Below are 17,270 nucleotides of genomic sequence, written 5' to 3' on the forward strand. Positions count from 1 at the left end.
CAAGTAGCCTTTGACTTACAACAGTTCATTTAGTGACTGGCCCTGAAAAAAAGTGACTTATGACCATTTTTCAGAGCTACAAGCTTTGTAGTATCTCCATGATCATACGATCAAAATTCAGACGCTTGACAACCGACACATATTTATGACCATTGCAATATACCAGGGTCATATGACCCCTTTTGCGACCTTCCGACAAGCAAAGTCAAAAGGGAAGCCAGTTTCATTTAACAACTGGGTTATCAACTCATCAACTGCAGGGATTCACTTAACAACTGCAGCAAGAAAGGATGTAAAACGGTGCAAAACTCACTCCGCAAATGTCTCGCTGAACAGCAGAAATTTTGTTTTCGATTGTGGTTGTGGAGTATCTTTTGTTTCCCGCCCCCCTCCTTTGAAAATGTTTTGCTTCTCATCCAAGAAGCTTCTTCAGTTCTGACTGGAGAAGGTGAGAACTGAAGAAGTTTCTCGGATGGGAAGCGAAATGTTTTCAAAGGAAAACAACAAGAAGTTAAGTCCAATTGCCTTTTGGGAAAAGCACCTTTGGGACAAACCATGAGCTGGATGATTGCGAACCTTGGTAGACACAGGGGCATGATGGTTCAGTGTTCTGACCCCCCTCGTCCCACACCAACCCCCACTCCGAGTCAAAAATAAGTTACGGCATTTAATTAACAGACAGACAAGTCCTTGGCAACAAACCAGCACAGACAAGCTTGGGCAGCAATCCAGCCTGCCAAGCTCACAGTAATGTTCTCCGACATTCATTCGCATTGACTTCTGCAAGAGGGGCGTGTGTACAAGCAGTCTTTTTATAGTCTGGAGAGGAACCTAATGACCACCAGCTGAGTGCAATTACCTCCTGTACTTGCGCAACTGTTCCTGACGCCTATTAGCTCTTCGATGCCAGGCATCCAGGAACAACTCACTGCTGGCGTCCGGCTCACTCTCGTCTCCTCCCCACTGGTCCAAGGCACAGGTTCCTCCTGGTGGCCAACCAGCCTCTCTGCGCCCTGCTTGGAGTCGGAACCCTGTCCAGGGTCCTCCACATCCTCCAGAGCCGACTCATAGGGCCCCTCGCTGTCAGAGTCTGGTGGCAGCGCCAACGGCTCCTGCTGGGCCACAACAGTTCATTGTGTGTGATGGGGTTCATTCAATAAGCCATGATGGAAACCTGCCAAATGTAGCACATTGTGCAACTAGACCATCGGGGAAAACCCAATGATTTCTCCACTTCTCACTCGCTTCCCAGTTCATGCCTGCTTTCCTGGAACCGAAAGGGAATTTCAGACTTGAGAATCCTTGAGGAGATGGAGATGATGCCAGATGTCTACCTTCTCCATGCCCTGGAGGAAAGGTGTGGAAGACGCTTCTGAAGAAGACTAGAGCAAGGAAGAGTAGCTGGGATGCAGGAAGAAGACCAGGCCGTTCTCCAAGCAGAAAGGCCCAGCTGCTTGGTTTGTAAGTTGAAGACTTCCTGTATTCCATAACTGAGCGAAATACGTTTGAACCCGATTCTCTTCGTGTATTTATCCATTTTAACGTTTCTTATTGCAGAGTTTTATCCTAAAGTGGCTTTTATTGCTTGTATCAGGCCAAAAGATTGGGCATGCAGAAATAGGTCTACCTTAGGAGACTATAATTCAATATATAGGCTGATTTAAATAACTGCTTTGATAATTTGTTGTAGTTTAGTTGCGAAGTTGTGTCCGACCCATCGCGACCCCATGGACAACGTTCCTCCAGGCCTTCCTCTCCTCTACCATCCTCTGGAGTCCATTTAAGCTCACGCCGACTGCTTCAGTGACTCCATCCAGCCACCTCATTCTCTGTCACCCCCTTCTTCTTTTGCCCTCAATATTTTCCAGCATGAGGCTCTTCTCCAGTGAGTCCTTCCCTCTCATTAGGTGGCCAAAGTCTTTGAGTTTCCTCTTCAGGATCTGGCCTTCTAAAGAGCAGCCAGGGTGTATCTCCTCTAGGACTGACCGGTTGGATGGCCTTGCAGTCCAAGGGGCTCGCAGGAGTCTTCTCCAGCACCCTAGTTTAAAGGCTTCCATTCTTTGGTGCTCAGCCTTCTTTATGGTCCAACTTTCACAGCCATCCATTGCAACTGGGAAAACCACAGTCTTGACTATACGCACTTTTGTTGGCAGGGTGATGTCTCTGCTTTTTAGTATTACTTTGACAATATGTACATTTAAAGTTTGAAGCTGCTCATTCTTCAAGTTCTCTAGTAACTCAAATTCAACCCTAATCCTTAATTAGGCCACCAAAAATGTTTAAGACCAATCATTTAATACTTTGTTTTCATTTTATTTTTTTGGGGAGGAAAAAACAGAGTACAGCTAGTCTTTAATTTACGACCACAGTTGAGCTCAAAATTTTTGTTGTTAACTGAGACATTTGTTAGGTGAGTTTTGCCCCCTTTTACAACTTTTCGCGCCACAGTTGCTAAGTGAATCACGGCAGTTGATAAGGTAGTAACCCGGTTGTTAAGTGAATCGGGCTCCCCCATTGAGTTGGCTTGTCAGAAAGGTCGCAGAAGGGGATCCCATGACCCTGGGACACTGCAACCCGTCGTAAATATGAGTCAGTTGCCAAGTGTCCGAATTTTCATCACGTGACCATGAGGCAAAGGTCGTAACTGTGAAAAATTTTCATAAGTTACATTTTTCCATCCCATCGTAACTTTCAACCATCATTAAACGAACTCTTGTAAGCCAAGCCTGTATAACTTCAATAGCATTGTTATTTCACTGAAATTACAGCCAGTAACATAAAAATCCTTGTTGCATTTTAAAGCCCATCATATATAAAGTATAATTTCTGTATTTTAAATTGCAGGCATTACTATAAGAATCTTCTTTTACGATTTATACTGTATTTATTGTTATGGACATCCCTATCAGAAGTGGGTTGCTGCTGGTTCGGCCCAGTTTGGCTGAACCGGTCGTGGTGGCGGCAGGAGGGTCCGCCTACCCGCCCGGACACTTCGGCGCATGCGCAGAAGTGTTGCGCATGAACGATCTGGTAGTAAACCGGTTAGCAACCCACCATTGATCCCTATAATACCGTATTTTTAGGACTATAAGATGCACCTTTTCCCCTCAAAACAGAGGGTGAAAATCTTATACACTGCATCTTATACACTGAATACATCTTATACATCTTATGTACATCTTATACACTGAATACAGCATGTTTTGCCTCCCGAAACCCCACCCACCTCACCAAAATGGCTGTGCATAGCCTTTAGGAGGCTTCCAGAGTGCTCCTGGGGACTGGGGAGGGCAGAAATGACCGAAAAATGGGCCATTTTTTGCTCAATTTTGCCTCCCTCCCAGCTCCCAGGAGCACCCTATAAGCCTCCTAAAGGCTATGCATGCCCTCTTTTTGGAAAAAAAAAATGGGCCTGTTTTCACGGAAAACAGACCGTTTTTTTGGAGGTCTGCAGAGTGCAAAAACTTTTTTAAAAAAATTTGCCTCTTCAAAATCTTGGTGCATCTTATACTCCGGTGCCTCTTATACTCCAAAAAATACGGTACATGGAGTTTAACAATGACTGGCAGATTTTAAAACAGCCCAGTACATTCAGTATAATTAAACAAATATTATATTGTAAGCCACCCAGAGTCATTTTAACAGTGAGATGGGTGACATAAAAAGGTAAACTAACAAATAAATGAAATATTGAAAACTTTAACCTAATTCTGTGTTTGTAAACTGCCTGTTCGTCTACTTTGTTTTATTTTCTCTCTCTCCTTGCTTCCTTTATATGCGTCTTTTCCTTTTCTTTCTTTCTCCTTTTCGTAATAAAAATAAAATAATAAAAAGAGAAGTTATAGTCCTATTTACACCTCCCTGGAAAGGCGAAGGTTACATATTTTTTAGCATCCTGTAAACCTTTCTCTTAGGCAGCTCAACTTAAGATATTGTTGTTGGTTTCATTCACCCAAAGTAAAACCCCTTTTGCAATTCCGAAGTTGTAAGAGGCGAGATGCTAAATTCTGATTTTCATCAGCCAATTAACAGAGGCAAGCCCAGATTAGTAGCAAAACCTGTTTCCCAACTGGTGCCGTTGGCCAAACGAAAATAGGTTCTGCATGAAACTCTTTTTTTCTATGTTAATGTCCGTGAGTTCCGTTTCGGACATTGCAAAATGAAATAAAGGTAGCCCATGATTTGTGACAACGGAACCTCAAATTTTCATTGCTTTAAAAAATATATATATTTTTATATAAACAATCCATTTTCCATTAACCAGTGTGTCATCTGGGTACAAATATCTTGTGCCAACATTAAAATATACAATCTTATTCATTATTTAATCCCGTCTTGTCTTAATTTCCAACACCTTAAGTATCTAATATTATAACAACCACTGTGATTTATTTAACTTTAATAGTTATGTGCCAGAGCACCCGGAAAACCACCTGAAAAAGGCCCGAAAAACAACCTGAAAAATGGCCACAAAACAGAGTGTGTTTTCAGGCCAAAAATGGCCTGAAAAATGATCTGAAAAGGGCCTGAAAAACGGCCCGAAAAATGGCCTGAAATGGCCAAAAAATGCCCCCCAAATAGGCATGTGTGTGCCAGCCAGCTGGTCTTCTGGTTTCTGGCACTTCGGCACACGCACATGCATTCCGGTTTTGCCACTCAGTGATGAAAAGGTTTGCCATCACTGCTCTAGAAGATAACAACATTACAACCTCGATATTTCTACTTTTACACAGCAGCATACTCTAGCCATTTCAAGAACAATGAACCTATCTAATTAGCAAAAACAAAATCAAAGTTTTGGCTACCAAATGAGAAGGAAGGACTCCCTGGAGGACAGCCTAATGTCGGTCAGTCCTAGAGGAGATCCACCCTGACTGCTCTTTAGAAGGCCAGATCCTGAAGAGGAAACCCAAAGACTTTGGCCACCTAATGAGAAGGAAGGACTCACTGGAGAAGAGCCTCAATGCTGGGAACGATGGAGGGCAAAAGAAGAAGGGGATAACAGAGAAGGAGGCGGCTGGATGGAGTCACCGAAGCAGTCGGCGTGAGCTTAAGTGGACTCCAGAGGATGGTAGAGGACAGGAAGGCCTGGAGGAACGTTGTCCATGGCGCCTTGATCAGTCGGACATGACTTCACAACTAACAACAACAACAAAATCAAATTTTCATATTTTCATCGCAAGCCCAAAATCTGGACGCATTTTCCAAACAGCAACGAGGTTAAATATATTCCCTTCTCAGGATAAAAGAACCCATTTCACCCTCTTTGTAAGACGGTTGTTAAGTGAATCTTGCCTCCCCATTGTCTTTGCTTGCCAGAAGTTCGCAATAGGAGATCACGTGACCTCGGGACGCGGCAACCGTTCATAAATGCAATTCAGCGGCCAGGCGTCTGAATTTTGATCGGGCAGACGCAGCCCAGGTCATACAATAATCATGAGAAATGGTCACAAGCCACTCATTTCAGGGCCGTTGTAACTTCGGTCACTAAACAATTTTTTTTATAAGTTGAGGACTATTTGTAATGAACTCTGCAGAGATGGGAGGGGTGGCAGGGGTGAGATTCAGCCAGTTCGCACTTATTCGGGAGAACCGGTTGTTAACTTTCTAAGCAGTTTGGAGAACTGGTGGTTGGAAGAAATCTCCTTTTGGTTTTTCCCACTTCACAGGGCTAATCCCGTAAGGAAGGCAGGAAGGAAACATTTTGGTGTTGTTTCTAGCCTAATCTTTATTGCCCTGCTTACAGAAACTGCCTCTCCGGTTAACCTTTATTACATTGTAACAGCTAAGACGAAGCGCCCATCGGCGGGAGTGACGTTGAGTTGGCCACGCCCACCCAGTCACATGACCACCGAGCCCCACCTACCAGTGGTGGGTTTCAAAAATTGTTCGAACCTACTCTGTGGGTGGGACCTCCTTTGTGGGAGTGGCTTGCCATCCATGTGACCGGATGGGAGTGGCTTGCCACCTATGTGACCGGATATGAAGATGCCGACGACACTTGTCAGAACCACCTTAAATTACCTCACACACAGCACTGGCATGCATAAGAATAGGATGTAAACTTGTTTTTTGAAAGGCATCTTTGGTTTGCGTTAAAACAACTTCAACACACGCAATGTTCTGATTGCACCACAAACGCAGTAGTCATCCTTACCTTTCACAGAGGAACTGAGTTTTATTAATATGAGCATGATAGTGTAGAATAATCATATCCAAGGACCAGTGGTGGGTTTCAAAAATTTTTGGGACCTCTTCTGTAGGTGTGGCCTGCTTTCTGGGTCCACTGGTGGAACCTCTTCTAACCGGTTCGGTAGATTTGACGAACCGGTTCTACCGAATAGGTGCGAACTGGTAGGAACCCACCTCTGCCGCCTACCCAATTGGTCATTAGGGCAGAGAATTTGGTTGTTAAATTACTTGAATCCCACCACTGGAGGGGGGCAGGATATAACTGGTGTGAACGAAGGAAGATGGCAGGAGGGCGTTTTGGAGGCCCAGCTATAAAAGCAATTAATAAAAGCTGAAGAATTTACAAGTGGGGGATATTCTATGTTTTGATAAGGCCGCTTCCTTCCTGTTTTTTTCTACTTCTTTTAAAAAAGTGCAAGCTTGCCTTCCTGCCATTTGAAGAGCTTGCGGTCAGTAATGGGAGCTGGGAGATTTCTTCATAGAAAACACTCCTCTTTATAAAATGAATGCTTTCACGGGATTAAATAATGAAGGGGTGGGAAAGCAATCTATGCAGTTTCCACGCCGCCATTAACCTTTCTCAGATAATAGCTTTGGGGCAGCAGCCGACAAACAGCCCTTTGGCACTGAACGGTTTTGAACAGCATGAGAAAATATATTCTGTCCGTCCAGGCGGTAATGCCTGATAGAACTGATTATTAGGGCTGAGCGGATCATTTTTCAAAATCGTTAAGATTAAAAAGCAAAACTTCACCTAATTGAGTATTGCCTCCCAATTTCAAGAGGAACAATTCGTTTAGTTTACGCCGCGCGGGACCACCAGCAGGTACCGGAAATTTGAAATAAACTCTACTGATTAAATTGTAGGTTGAATAGTTTTAAGATCCTAATTAATTTAATATCCCCTGGTTTCCCCCCCCCCAAAAAAAAATCTACACCACAGCTTGTTGCTTAATTAAACAAGCGTGTTGTTTTGTTAAAATTGAAAATACTCAGGATTTTAAAGTATACATCTGATTGAACGTACAGCAGGGGGTAGGGTCAAAGTTCAACTCTTATTGGGCCTCTGCTGAGTGGAATTTCCATTGTTTTTTTATGCTGCTTGCTTCTAAATTTTAAGCAATAGCGATTAGACTTATATACCTCTTTGTAGTGATTTACAGCACTCTCTGGGCGGTTGAGAATATCAGTGTATTGCCTCTCAACAATCTGGGTCCTCATTTTACCCACCTTGGAAGGAGGGAAGGTTGAGTCAACCTTGAACTGGTCAGGATCGAACTCTTAGCTGTGGACAGAGTTAGCCTGCAATACTGCATTCTAACCACTGCGCCACCACAGTTTAGATAGCAGTAGCAATAGCGCTTAGACCTCTATACCGCTCCCTAGTGTTTACTACACCCTCTGAGCAGTTTACAAATATCAACATATAACCCCCAACAATCTGGGTCCTCATTTTACCCACTTCGGAAGGATGGAAGGATGAGTCAACCTTGAGCCACTCAGGATTGAACTCCTGGCTGGGGGCAGAGTTAGTCTGCAATACGGCATTCTGTCAGAGTTTTGGCAGCGTGACTATTATTATGAGTTAAACCCAGGAGCAAAACACAGCCCAATGCCTTTATATAGTTAATAGTGGTTTATATACAAATATATACAAACATATACATGGAAATGAATCCCTTACCACTCAGCTACGAACACAAGGAGAGAAATGAGATACACGACAAGAGAGAGAAAAACACCCTCTAATGTCCACCTATATATAGACACCTCTTAAAAAGGGTAAATGACTTGTGTGGACCCTATCAGAGTCTTAAAGAGGCTATGCCTAGTTTGCTGAATCATCCTCATTGCATCAGTTTACAGATTACAACCTTACATCAGCTGGCAGCTATTAAATCCTCATTACCTGACACATTCTAATCACTGTGTCGTCAAGTCTACTACGAAACCTGTCAATTACTAGCAAGAGCAAGGGAGATACAAAATGGTGGGGGGTTTCCCTGAGCTATCCCAGGCCCGTTTTCAATCTTACCTCCCACAGCACAGATCAAAATCAAGATTTAACGGATCCCTCTGAATGTGTTCACCTTTGCACTGAATCTGAGACTTTAGATGGCTTTAAGAAATGAGGAAGTAGACCGAAACCTGGGATCTCCTCCATCAACAAAGGACAACTATTTTCTCCTGAGTTTCACCTGATTTAAGGGATCCCTCTGAATGTGTTCACCTTTGCACTGAATCTGAGACGTTAGATGGCTTTAAGAAATGAAGAAGTAGACCGAAACCTGGGATCTTCTCCATCAACAAAGGACAACTAATTTCTGCTGAGTTTCACCTTCCACCATCTGCTGAAGCGAACTGGCCAAGCCAGGTTGGGGCTTCCCTTTCACTCTTTCTGCTAAGCTTCTTCCTTTCCACCCAAGACAAAATTTGGTGTGTACTAAATGCCTTTGTGAGTTATATTTGAAAGCTGTGTAAGAATGGGATAATAGTCGGCCAAAGACTTCACACGATTCTCAAATCTCATGTTGGAAAAGCCAAACCTACAAGTAGTACCAGTCAGTCTTCCTTCACCTATATCAAGCCACGTGGAAGTTACAAGCAAAAGAAGAGTGGGTCAACCTCTTTTCCAAAGCACCAGAAGGCAGGTCAAGAAGCAATGGATGGAAACTAACCAAGGAGAGAAGCAACCTGGAATTAAGGAGAAACTTCCTAATAGTGAGGACAATTAACCAGTGGACCAGCTTGCCTCCAGAAGTTGTGGGTGCTTCATCACTGGAGGTTTTTTAAGAAGAGACTGGGCAGCCGTTTGTCTGAAATGGTATACGGTCTCTTGCTAGAGCATGGGGTTGGACTAGATGACCTCCAAGGTCCTTTTCCAACTCTGGTGGCTCTAAGAGCCAAGGTGGCGCAGTGGTTAAATGCAGCACTGCAGGCTACTGCTAGATCAGCAGGTCAGCGGTTCAAATCTCACCGGCTCAGGGTTGACTCAGCCTTCCATCCTTCCGAGGTGGGTAAAATGAGGACCCAGATTGTTGGGGGCAATATGCTGACTCTCTGTAAACCGCTTAGAGAGGCCTGAAAGGCCTATGAAGCGGTATATAAGTCTACTGCTATTGCTATTGGTGATGTTCTAAGAGTTCTGAATTATAGAAAAATATAGCATCCTGGAGAACTTAAGTCCATAAAGCGAAATGTCCCCATGTTTGAGAATTATGATCCATGTATTGTGAGGGTCGATGCGCGTTGTGGAAAGAAACCTTTTGACAGGTAAAGCTAAAGGTTCCCCTCGCACATATGTGCTAGTCGTTCCCGACTCTAGGGGGCAGTGCTCATCTCCGTTACAAAGTCAAAGAGCCAGCGCTGTCTGAAGACGTCTCCGTGATCATGTGGCCGGCATGACTCAACGCCGAAGACGCATGGAATGCTGTTCCCTTCCCACCAAAGGTGGTTCCTATTTTTCTACTTGCATTTTTACGTGCTTTCGAACTGTTAGGTTGGCAGAAGCTGGGACAAGTAACGGGAGCTCACTCCGTTACGCGGCACTAGGGATTCGAGCCGCCGAGCTGCCAACCTTTCGGATCGACAAGCTCAGCGCCTTGGCCACTGAGCTAACTACACCACTGTGATTTTACCAATAGCAATAGCAGTTAGACTTATATACCGCTTCATAGGGCTTTCAGCCCCCTCTAAGCGCTTTACAGAGTTTCTGCTCAACAAAATTGCAGGTCCCGATGGGTCAGGTCATTCCAGCAACAAGCATACAAGACCTTTTCAAGTATAGTGTAGCCTTTATTGTCTTTGTACATATGTGTACACAACGAAATTGGTTTTTGCCTCACTGGTGCAGTCCATGACAACCAACACAAACAATATAAATAGTACAGAGGCTAATCCCTTTGCAAGTAATTAGGAGAGGGGGAAGGAGAAGAGGAAAAAAGAAGGAGAGCCTGTTAAAGAAGCCCAGAAAACAGTTTCAGACGAACTGGGCAAAGTGGAGTGGTCACAACTCAAGCTTTCAAAAGCTCTGTCCCATCACGCACAACGACGACACCTGTTCCATCTCTGCTTCCCATAAATCAATGGCTTCCCACTCCTTCTGCGAGAAAGGGCTCATTGTGAGCTATCTGGATGAGTTCCCTATCATCTATCTATTCACTCAGCCCCAGTTGTCTATTCTGGTCTACGGTTGACAAGTCAGTTTCTGACAGCATGGAAACAGAGCCCAGCCCCACCCAGGGAGCCGAGGGCAGGCAGAGACAAGTTTTCAGAGACACCCACATTCTCTGGCAATCCCTTTCCCTTTGCTCCACTGTGAAAGGGAGACTTAAGGAACGTGAAAAGATATACTTGGCCAACCCGAACTTGAGCCTTATCTGCAAGTACTGGCTTCTTCCGTGGAATGCATTTTGCTTCTGTTTGTCCTAGGAAAGGAAAAACACAATCCGGCAGGAATCCAAGGCCTTCCGGGACCACCCACACTTCTCCAGTCAACCAAGATGATTGAAGGCCTGGAGATTAAAACATATCAAGAAGAATGCTTGCAGGAGTTGGGTTTGGCTAGACTAGAGCGGCGATGGCGAATCTTTTTCCAAAAGTGCCAAAATCGGAGGGAGCGCAGGGGAGGTGGAGGTGCGCGGGCATGCCACACCCATAATGCTATGCGTGTGACACACACACCCTCTGCTTTTGGCACATTTTTTTCACCCTCCCCAGGCTCCAGAGGCTTTCTAGGAGCCCGGGGAGTGTGAAAACAGCCTCCCCCCGCCCTGGACACCTCAAGAACTTCCCGGAAGCCTCCGGAGGGTGAAAAACGGACCTACGGAGAACCTGAAAGTTCGATAATGGTGACTTCCGGTTTGTCCGTAGGGGCGATTTTCAACCTCCGGAGCCTTCAGGGAAGCCTCTTGAAGGCTCCTGAGGGCGAAAAACAGTCCTACAAGCAAACCGGAAGTCCGCTCCCGAACTTCCGGTTTGCCCATAGGGCCAGTTTTTTGCACTCCGGAGGCTTCCAGAGGGTGAAAAATGCCCTCAAAAGAAGGGCGAAGTCATCTGGCCAGCGAGCGCATGTGTGCTGGCCAGCTGACAGGGCAGCACCTCGCGTGCCCTAACAAATAGTTCTGCGTGCCATCCATGGCATGGGTGCCATCGTTCGCCATCACCGGTCTAGAGAAAGGAAGGACTAGGGAGGGACACAAGAGCAATATTCTAGTATTTGAGGGGTTGCCCTAGTGGTGAAATATATATATATATATATATGGCTACGGGATCTGTGGGCGTGGCTTGGTATGTAGGGGGGTCATGTGATCGGGTGGGCGGGGCCAACTTTTTTCCACTTTTTAAAACATTTTTTTTTCTGCTGTTTCGGGCGAATAGGCAAGGGGAAAAATGCTTTTAAAAGCTTCGAAGGATCTCGGAAGCTTTTTTTTTTACTATCGGTTTACCGAACCATCAGCAACTGTCTCTACCAGTTCATCCAAACTAGGCTGAACCAGGAGGATTTCACCCCTGGGCTGCCCGCAAAGAAGAAGGGGGTCAACCTATTCCCCTAAAGCACCAGAAACAATGGATGGAAACTCATCAGGGAGAGAAGCAATCTGGAATTAAGGAGAAACTTCCTAACAGTGAGAGTAATTCACCACTGAAAGGGCTTGCCTTCAGAAATTGTGGGTGCTTCATCATTGGGGGTTTTTTAGGAAGAGACTGGACAGCCCTGTAGGAAGTTAGCACCCACCCCCTCCTATAAAAATGATATATTCTAGGAAATATTAAAAGGGCAGAATGTTATATTTCCCTGGATGAGAAATGGAGAAGCATGTTTTTTTAGCCAGGAAGCAGACTCACTCTTAAACGCTCCCACGCTCCTCAATAGCCCACAGCAGATGTCCGAACTTAAGAGATAAAGAGATAGCTAGGTCTATTCATAGGCAAATGCCCACACCCAAGATCCAGTAAAGGTAGGAGTAACCCTCCACCCATCTCACCACAGGGCACCTGGGAAGATTACATCACCCAGCAAGGCTCAACCAAGCCTGGGACTCAGGACAGCCTGCAGAGTTGCCCCTGCATGGCCCCATGGGACTCTGGCAGCCAATCAGAATAGAAGCTCAAATTCAAAAGCCCAGAGAGGGCATAAAACCCAGAGACTCTCAGCATCTCTTCCCTTTTTTTCCCCTTCACCCAACATCTTCAAGGCACGGGATCCTGTCCATCATTAAAGCCATCTTTCCAAACAGCCGCCATGTTTCCAGTGTCTTTCTCCCCACTTGGAACTGAACCCAGAAGGACATTTCTTCCAACAGCCCTTTGTATGAAATGGTATAGGGTCTCCTGCTCAAACAGGGGGTTGGGCTAGAAGACTTCTGATGTCCCTTCCGGCTCTATCCCGATTGAATGGAACCGAAACGTCACCACACACTGTATAATAAATTCTGTATCGGAGTCAAATCTTGCGTCCTTCTCTGGTGCTTTCCCCGTCTCTACCTGGAGGGAGATTCCTTCAACCAGAAAAGTCACTTTGTGTACAAGTTAGGTAATCTCCCCATCTGATTAATGCTGGAAGCAGAAGCAGAAAATTTCACAGAGGGTGGAAAATTCTAGAAGAACTTAGTTGAGGGCAATTTTCTCACGACTCAAAAACCTTCCATGTCTCTTTCAGAAAAGCAAATGAGCATTAATATCCATTCTAGATGAAGTAAAGCATATTATAGAATACTCCCCAATTTTTTCCCTGGGGATTCAGCAATCATTGGGGCGTTGACACAAAGAATATATATCTATTTAGAGTTACAACCCCCGGTATGCCCAAATAAGGAGTCGAACTCTGTAGCTTAGTGGTTAACACATCTGCCTAAGATGCAATACAGCACAGGTTCGATTCCCAGTAAGGGTATGGCTAGCTGATGAGAGCTAAATAGCTTGAAATAGATCTATACTAGTCTCCCTTTATTTATTTATCAGCACAAATACAACAAAGAATGTATGTATGTATGTATGTATGTATGTATGTATGTATGTATGTATGTATTTAGTGTCACAACCCCTGGTATGCCCAAATATGAGGAGGCCTACTGCTTCCTTTCTCTGTCTATTGGCTCGTCACAAGAGACCATCCAGACAGAAACCCAATATTTTTACTGTTGCCTTTGTTACATTTGTGTTGTATTTGTGCTGATAAATAAATAAAGGGAGACTAGTATAGATCTAGTTCAAGCTATTTAGCTCTCATCAGCTAGCCATACCCTTACTGGGATTCGAACCTGGGCTGTATTACATATTAGGCAGATGTGTTAACCGCTAAGCCACAAGGTTCTCCTCCTGTTATCAGCTGAGCCAGGGAAATAGGTATGTAATTAGAGTCACAACCCCTAGTATGCCCTCATATGGGAGGAAGCTTACTGCTTCCATTCTAAAGGCAACAGTAAAAATATTGGGTTTCTGTCTGGATGGTCTCTTGTGACGAGCCGATAGACAGAGAATGGAAGCAGTGAGCTTCCTCCCATATTTTTCAGAGACACCCACCCATATATATTCTTAAGGCAAAGGTGAGGCAAAACCCAATACACAGCACCAAGATACACAATTCCGTGGTACAGAGCAGAAGGCCGAACCCAAAGTGCCATCCACACGCTTAGAAATGGAAGCAGGAAGTCCTTGTTGCAAGCAGGCCTCTTCACAATTAGCTGTGTTTTCCAACGATTTAACAACTTGAAAAGAATTCCAGAGGCCTCCTCCAACAGCGAGGTCACAAGCCCATACTGTCATTATTAGACAGTACGTCTAAAGGCTTTGGTGGGGTTTCCATAATACACAGTTGAAGGACAAACCCTCATTTGTGGATTGACCCCAACAGTGAATAAGCTAGCCAATATCTGGATCTATCTATCTAGAGCACTTTCTTACTCTGGGTGAGTTGTAGAGTCAAGGCCATGAGCAACCCAATCAGTAGGGCCAATCCTGGAGGAGGAGGTGTGGATAGATGGGGCCTGGAGGAGCTCCTCAACCAACCAACAATTCAATCAATCAATCAATCAACTAACTAATCAACCAACCAACCAACCAACTCTTTATTGGGGTCAGGAACCAGCGTACAACCAAGGAGAATATCAAAACAGAAGCATTCTGACCCCAGAAGTATATAAGAAACATTGCTTTGGATTACTTCCTGTGTTTGGCCATAAATCCTTTTCTTGCTTTAAACAACCGAGAAGACCAGGCCAGGGGTTCCCACTGTGGAGCCCACGCCCCACAGTGGGGGAAGGGGGATATTTGATTTTTAATAGGGGCAATTTTGAACCTTGTTTAAACCAAGTTAACGGCCTTTTAAGCTTCCTCCGTGTGAGTCGAGTTCACTTTTTTATAGTAAAATAAGAATTATATGCCACGGGAGGGGCATCGGGATTTTAGAGGTGCTTAGGTGGGGCATGGCCAACAGGAGGTTGGGTACCACTGGACTATCTTACTATCCATTATCCACATCTTAACCTTGGTCCATGATCGGCTCGGGAGGGGCCAGAGGTAGCCACCACACACAAGCCAAATACGGCAGCCACAACTCCATCAAACTGGAAGTGATGCCAGGGGGAGGGAGAGAAAGGAGGGCTTCATTGATGAGGTTTCGGTCTCCATCTTCACTTTTTTGACTCCCTGGGAGAAGGACTTTATCCCCAAACAAGCTGGGGTCTTAACCCCCCCCCCGATTTATTTTCATTTTTCTCACCACGTCTCTGTATATATATTCCAAATTACTACATTATTTTTGTCCCCCAGCGGTGGAGGAGTGGCAAAGACGGGCAGGCTGCCACCCAGACCCCAAACCCCCCTCCCAAAAGACCCCAACCCCATGTGGGATCCACCTGCGAAGCCACTCCTTTGTCAATCCACCTTTTTTTCTCTTCCTACTCTTACGGGGGGGGGGGGGACTCGGGAGGGAGTTTTCGGACGATCCCGCCACGCCCAGGATTCGGGCACGGCTGGCATTTATTTCCCCCGGGGTCGCCAGAACGACTTAAATCCAGCGGGCCTCTTTTTCCCGCATCCCCACCCAGCCTTGCAACTACTGGCCCCCTCCTCAAATTCCAAAGCGACTCAGAAAACCCCTAACCCTACCCTACCTTACTCACCCCGCCCTCCCCGACGCCGCTGGCGGAACAGCCCCTGCTGGGGGCTGCTCTTACCTGGCGTGCCAGGTGTGCGGGAGACCCCCAAAAGGGCAGGCTAACCTTTTCCCGACGGGAAAGCTCTGCCCCCACCCACCCACCCAAGCTGCTTAAGGCCCAAGCAATAGGGAAGCAATAGGGTCTCCTGACTAAGCAGGGGGCTGGACTAGAAGACCTCCAAGGTCCCTTCCAGCTCGATTCTGATTGACTCCCTCTCCCCCGAGGCTCTCTGCACCTGCTCAGAGACCGCCCCCTACCCAGGAGCCCGGAGACCCTCAAGCACCAAGCGATAGGGAAGCAATAGGCTCTCCTGCTTGAGCAGAGGGCTGGACTAGAAGACCTCCAAGGTCCCTTCCAGCTCGATTCTGATTGACTCCCTCTCCCCCCGAGGCTCTCTGCACCTGCTCAGAGACCTTCCCCTACCCAGGAGCCCGGAGTCCCTTAAGCACCAAGCGATAGGGAAGCAATAAGCTCTCCTGCTTGAGCAGGGGGCTGGACTAGAAGACCTCCAAGGACCCTTCCAGCTCGATTCTGATTGACTCCCTCTCCCCCGAGGCTCTCTGCACTTGCTCAGAGACCGCCCCCTACCCAGGACCTTCGGAGCCCCCGTTTTTTAAAGGATCGGGGGGGGGCGCAACGGAGACTCTCCCCCACCCGCCACACCTCCATAGGTTCTGCCCACCTACCCAGAACACGAAATTGAAGCCGAAGAGCAGGTATTTGATGCACTTGGTGCCTCCTTTGACCGGCATCGCGCCAGGCGAGGCGGAGGATGGAGCGGTGGAGAAAGGGGGCGAGAAAGGGGCGCTGGCCCGGGCGAAGTGGCGGCGGCGGCGGCGGCGGCTTTGCTGATCAGCGGGACGGCGGAGTTGACAGCGGTGCTTCTCTCTTTCTCTCTGTCTCTCTCTTTCTCTCTCTTTCTCTGTCTCTCTCTTTCTTCCTTCCCAGCAGATGCTCGCGCTGGCCCTTCCCGGAGTCGAAACCTCGCCCCAGCTTCTGCCACAGCCCCAGCCCCGCCTTGCCCTGCCCTCCGCTTCCCTCCCCCCGCAGCGCTCCGATCCTGGCTGGCCCTCCTCCTCCCTCCTTCCGAGAGCCACACCTTAGGGCCGGGCCGGGCCGGGGGCCAAGCACGTGGTCTCTAAGCGGGATTCCCCCCCCCTCCTCTTTCTCCTCCTCCCCTCCTCTCCTCTGCTGCCGTATCCAAAGAGGGAAGAGCCCTTTACTGGGCTCCCTTTCTTTTTTATCTTTTCTTTTTTAAATTTTAAAACTTTATTAAAAACATTTCAACATTAAAAAGAACAGCAGCAATTCCAATCATTCCTATCAGCGTCATTCACACGGACATATTTACTAACTATACAGCCTACTATAACTATGCATGATATATACAATTAAATTATTGCAATACAGCAATAGCAATAGCAGTTAGACTTATATACCGCTTCATAGGGCTTTCAGCCCTCTCTAAGCGGTTTACAGAGTCAGCATATTGCCCCCTTTCGATATGTATCTTACATATTCCTTATGTGTTAGCTTTACCGCTGCCTTCCAACCAAATGTAACCTATATCCCAGATTTTTATAGAATTTCGATTCTTCTCTCTCCTTTATTTTTATTTTTTATTTTTTTTTAAAACGGGGTTTAAGTTTTATTTTCACAAGCTAGGTGAAATCACTACCACGGATAGCTTCAATTCAGCCCTTATTATCTGAAATTCTGTTTTGTTTTTAAATAACTTTATTAAGTTTTTAAAAACATTAAAAAACAAAACGCAAATTTCCACTCACTACAGAGAGTCCCTATCAGTATCGTTGATATCATCCTCCATCAGCTTCTGCAGCCGTTCGTTTTGTCCATGGTGAGAATTGAAATATCCTTCCATTTTTGTTCATACTGTTTTGCTGCTCTCAATATAAC

General features: G+C 46.0%; 1 protein-coding gene across 1 annotated transcript in view; it reads right to left on the reverse strand.

Annotated features, from left to right (window-relative positions):
* CD9 (CD9 molecule) overlaps positions 1–16,346 on the reverse strand; it is a 47,646-nt gene extending 31,300 nt beyond the window's left edge. Inside the window, exon 1 of the mRNA XM_087722259.1 lies at positions 16,040–16,346. Within this exon, the coding sequence (XP_087578385.1) occupies positions 16,040–16,105 (66 nt within the window). The 5' untranslated portion in view covers positions 16,106–16,346. The remainder of the gene's footprint in view (positions 1–16,039) is intronic.
* Positions 16,347–17,270: the final 924 nt, after the last annotated feature.

This window comes from Thamnophis sirtalis, unplaced genomic scaffold, assembly GCF_051295495.1.
Source record: "Thamnophis sirtalis isolate CommonGarterSnake01/CBP01778 unplaced genomic scaffold, rThaSir2_p1.2 scaffold_9, whole genome shotgun sequence".
NCBI classification, from domain to species: domain Eukaryota; kingdom Metazoa; phylum Chordata; class Lepidosauria; order Squamata; family Natricidae; genus Thamnophis; species Thamnophis sirtalis.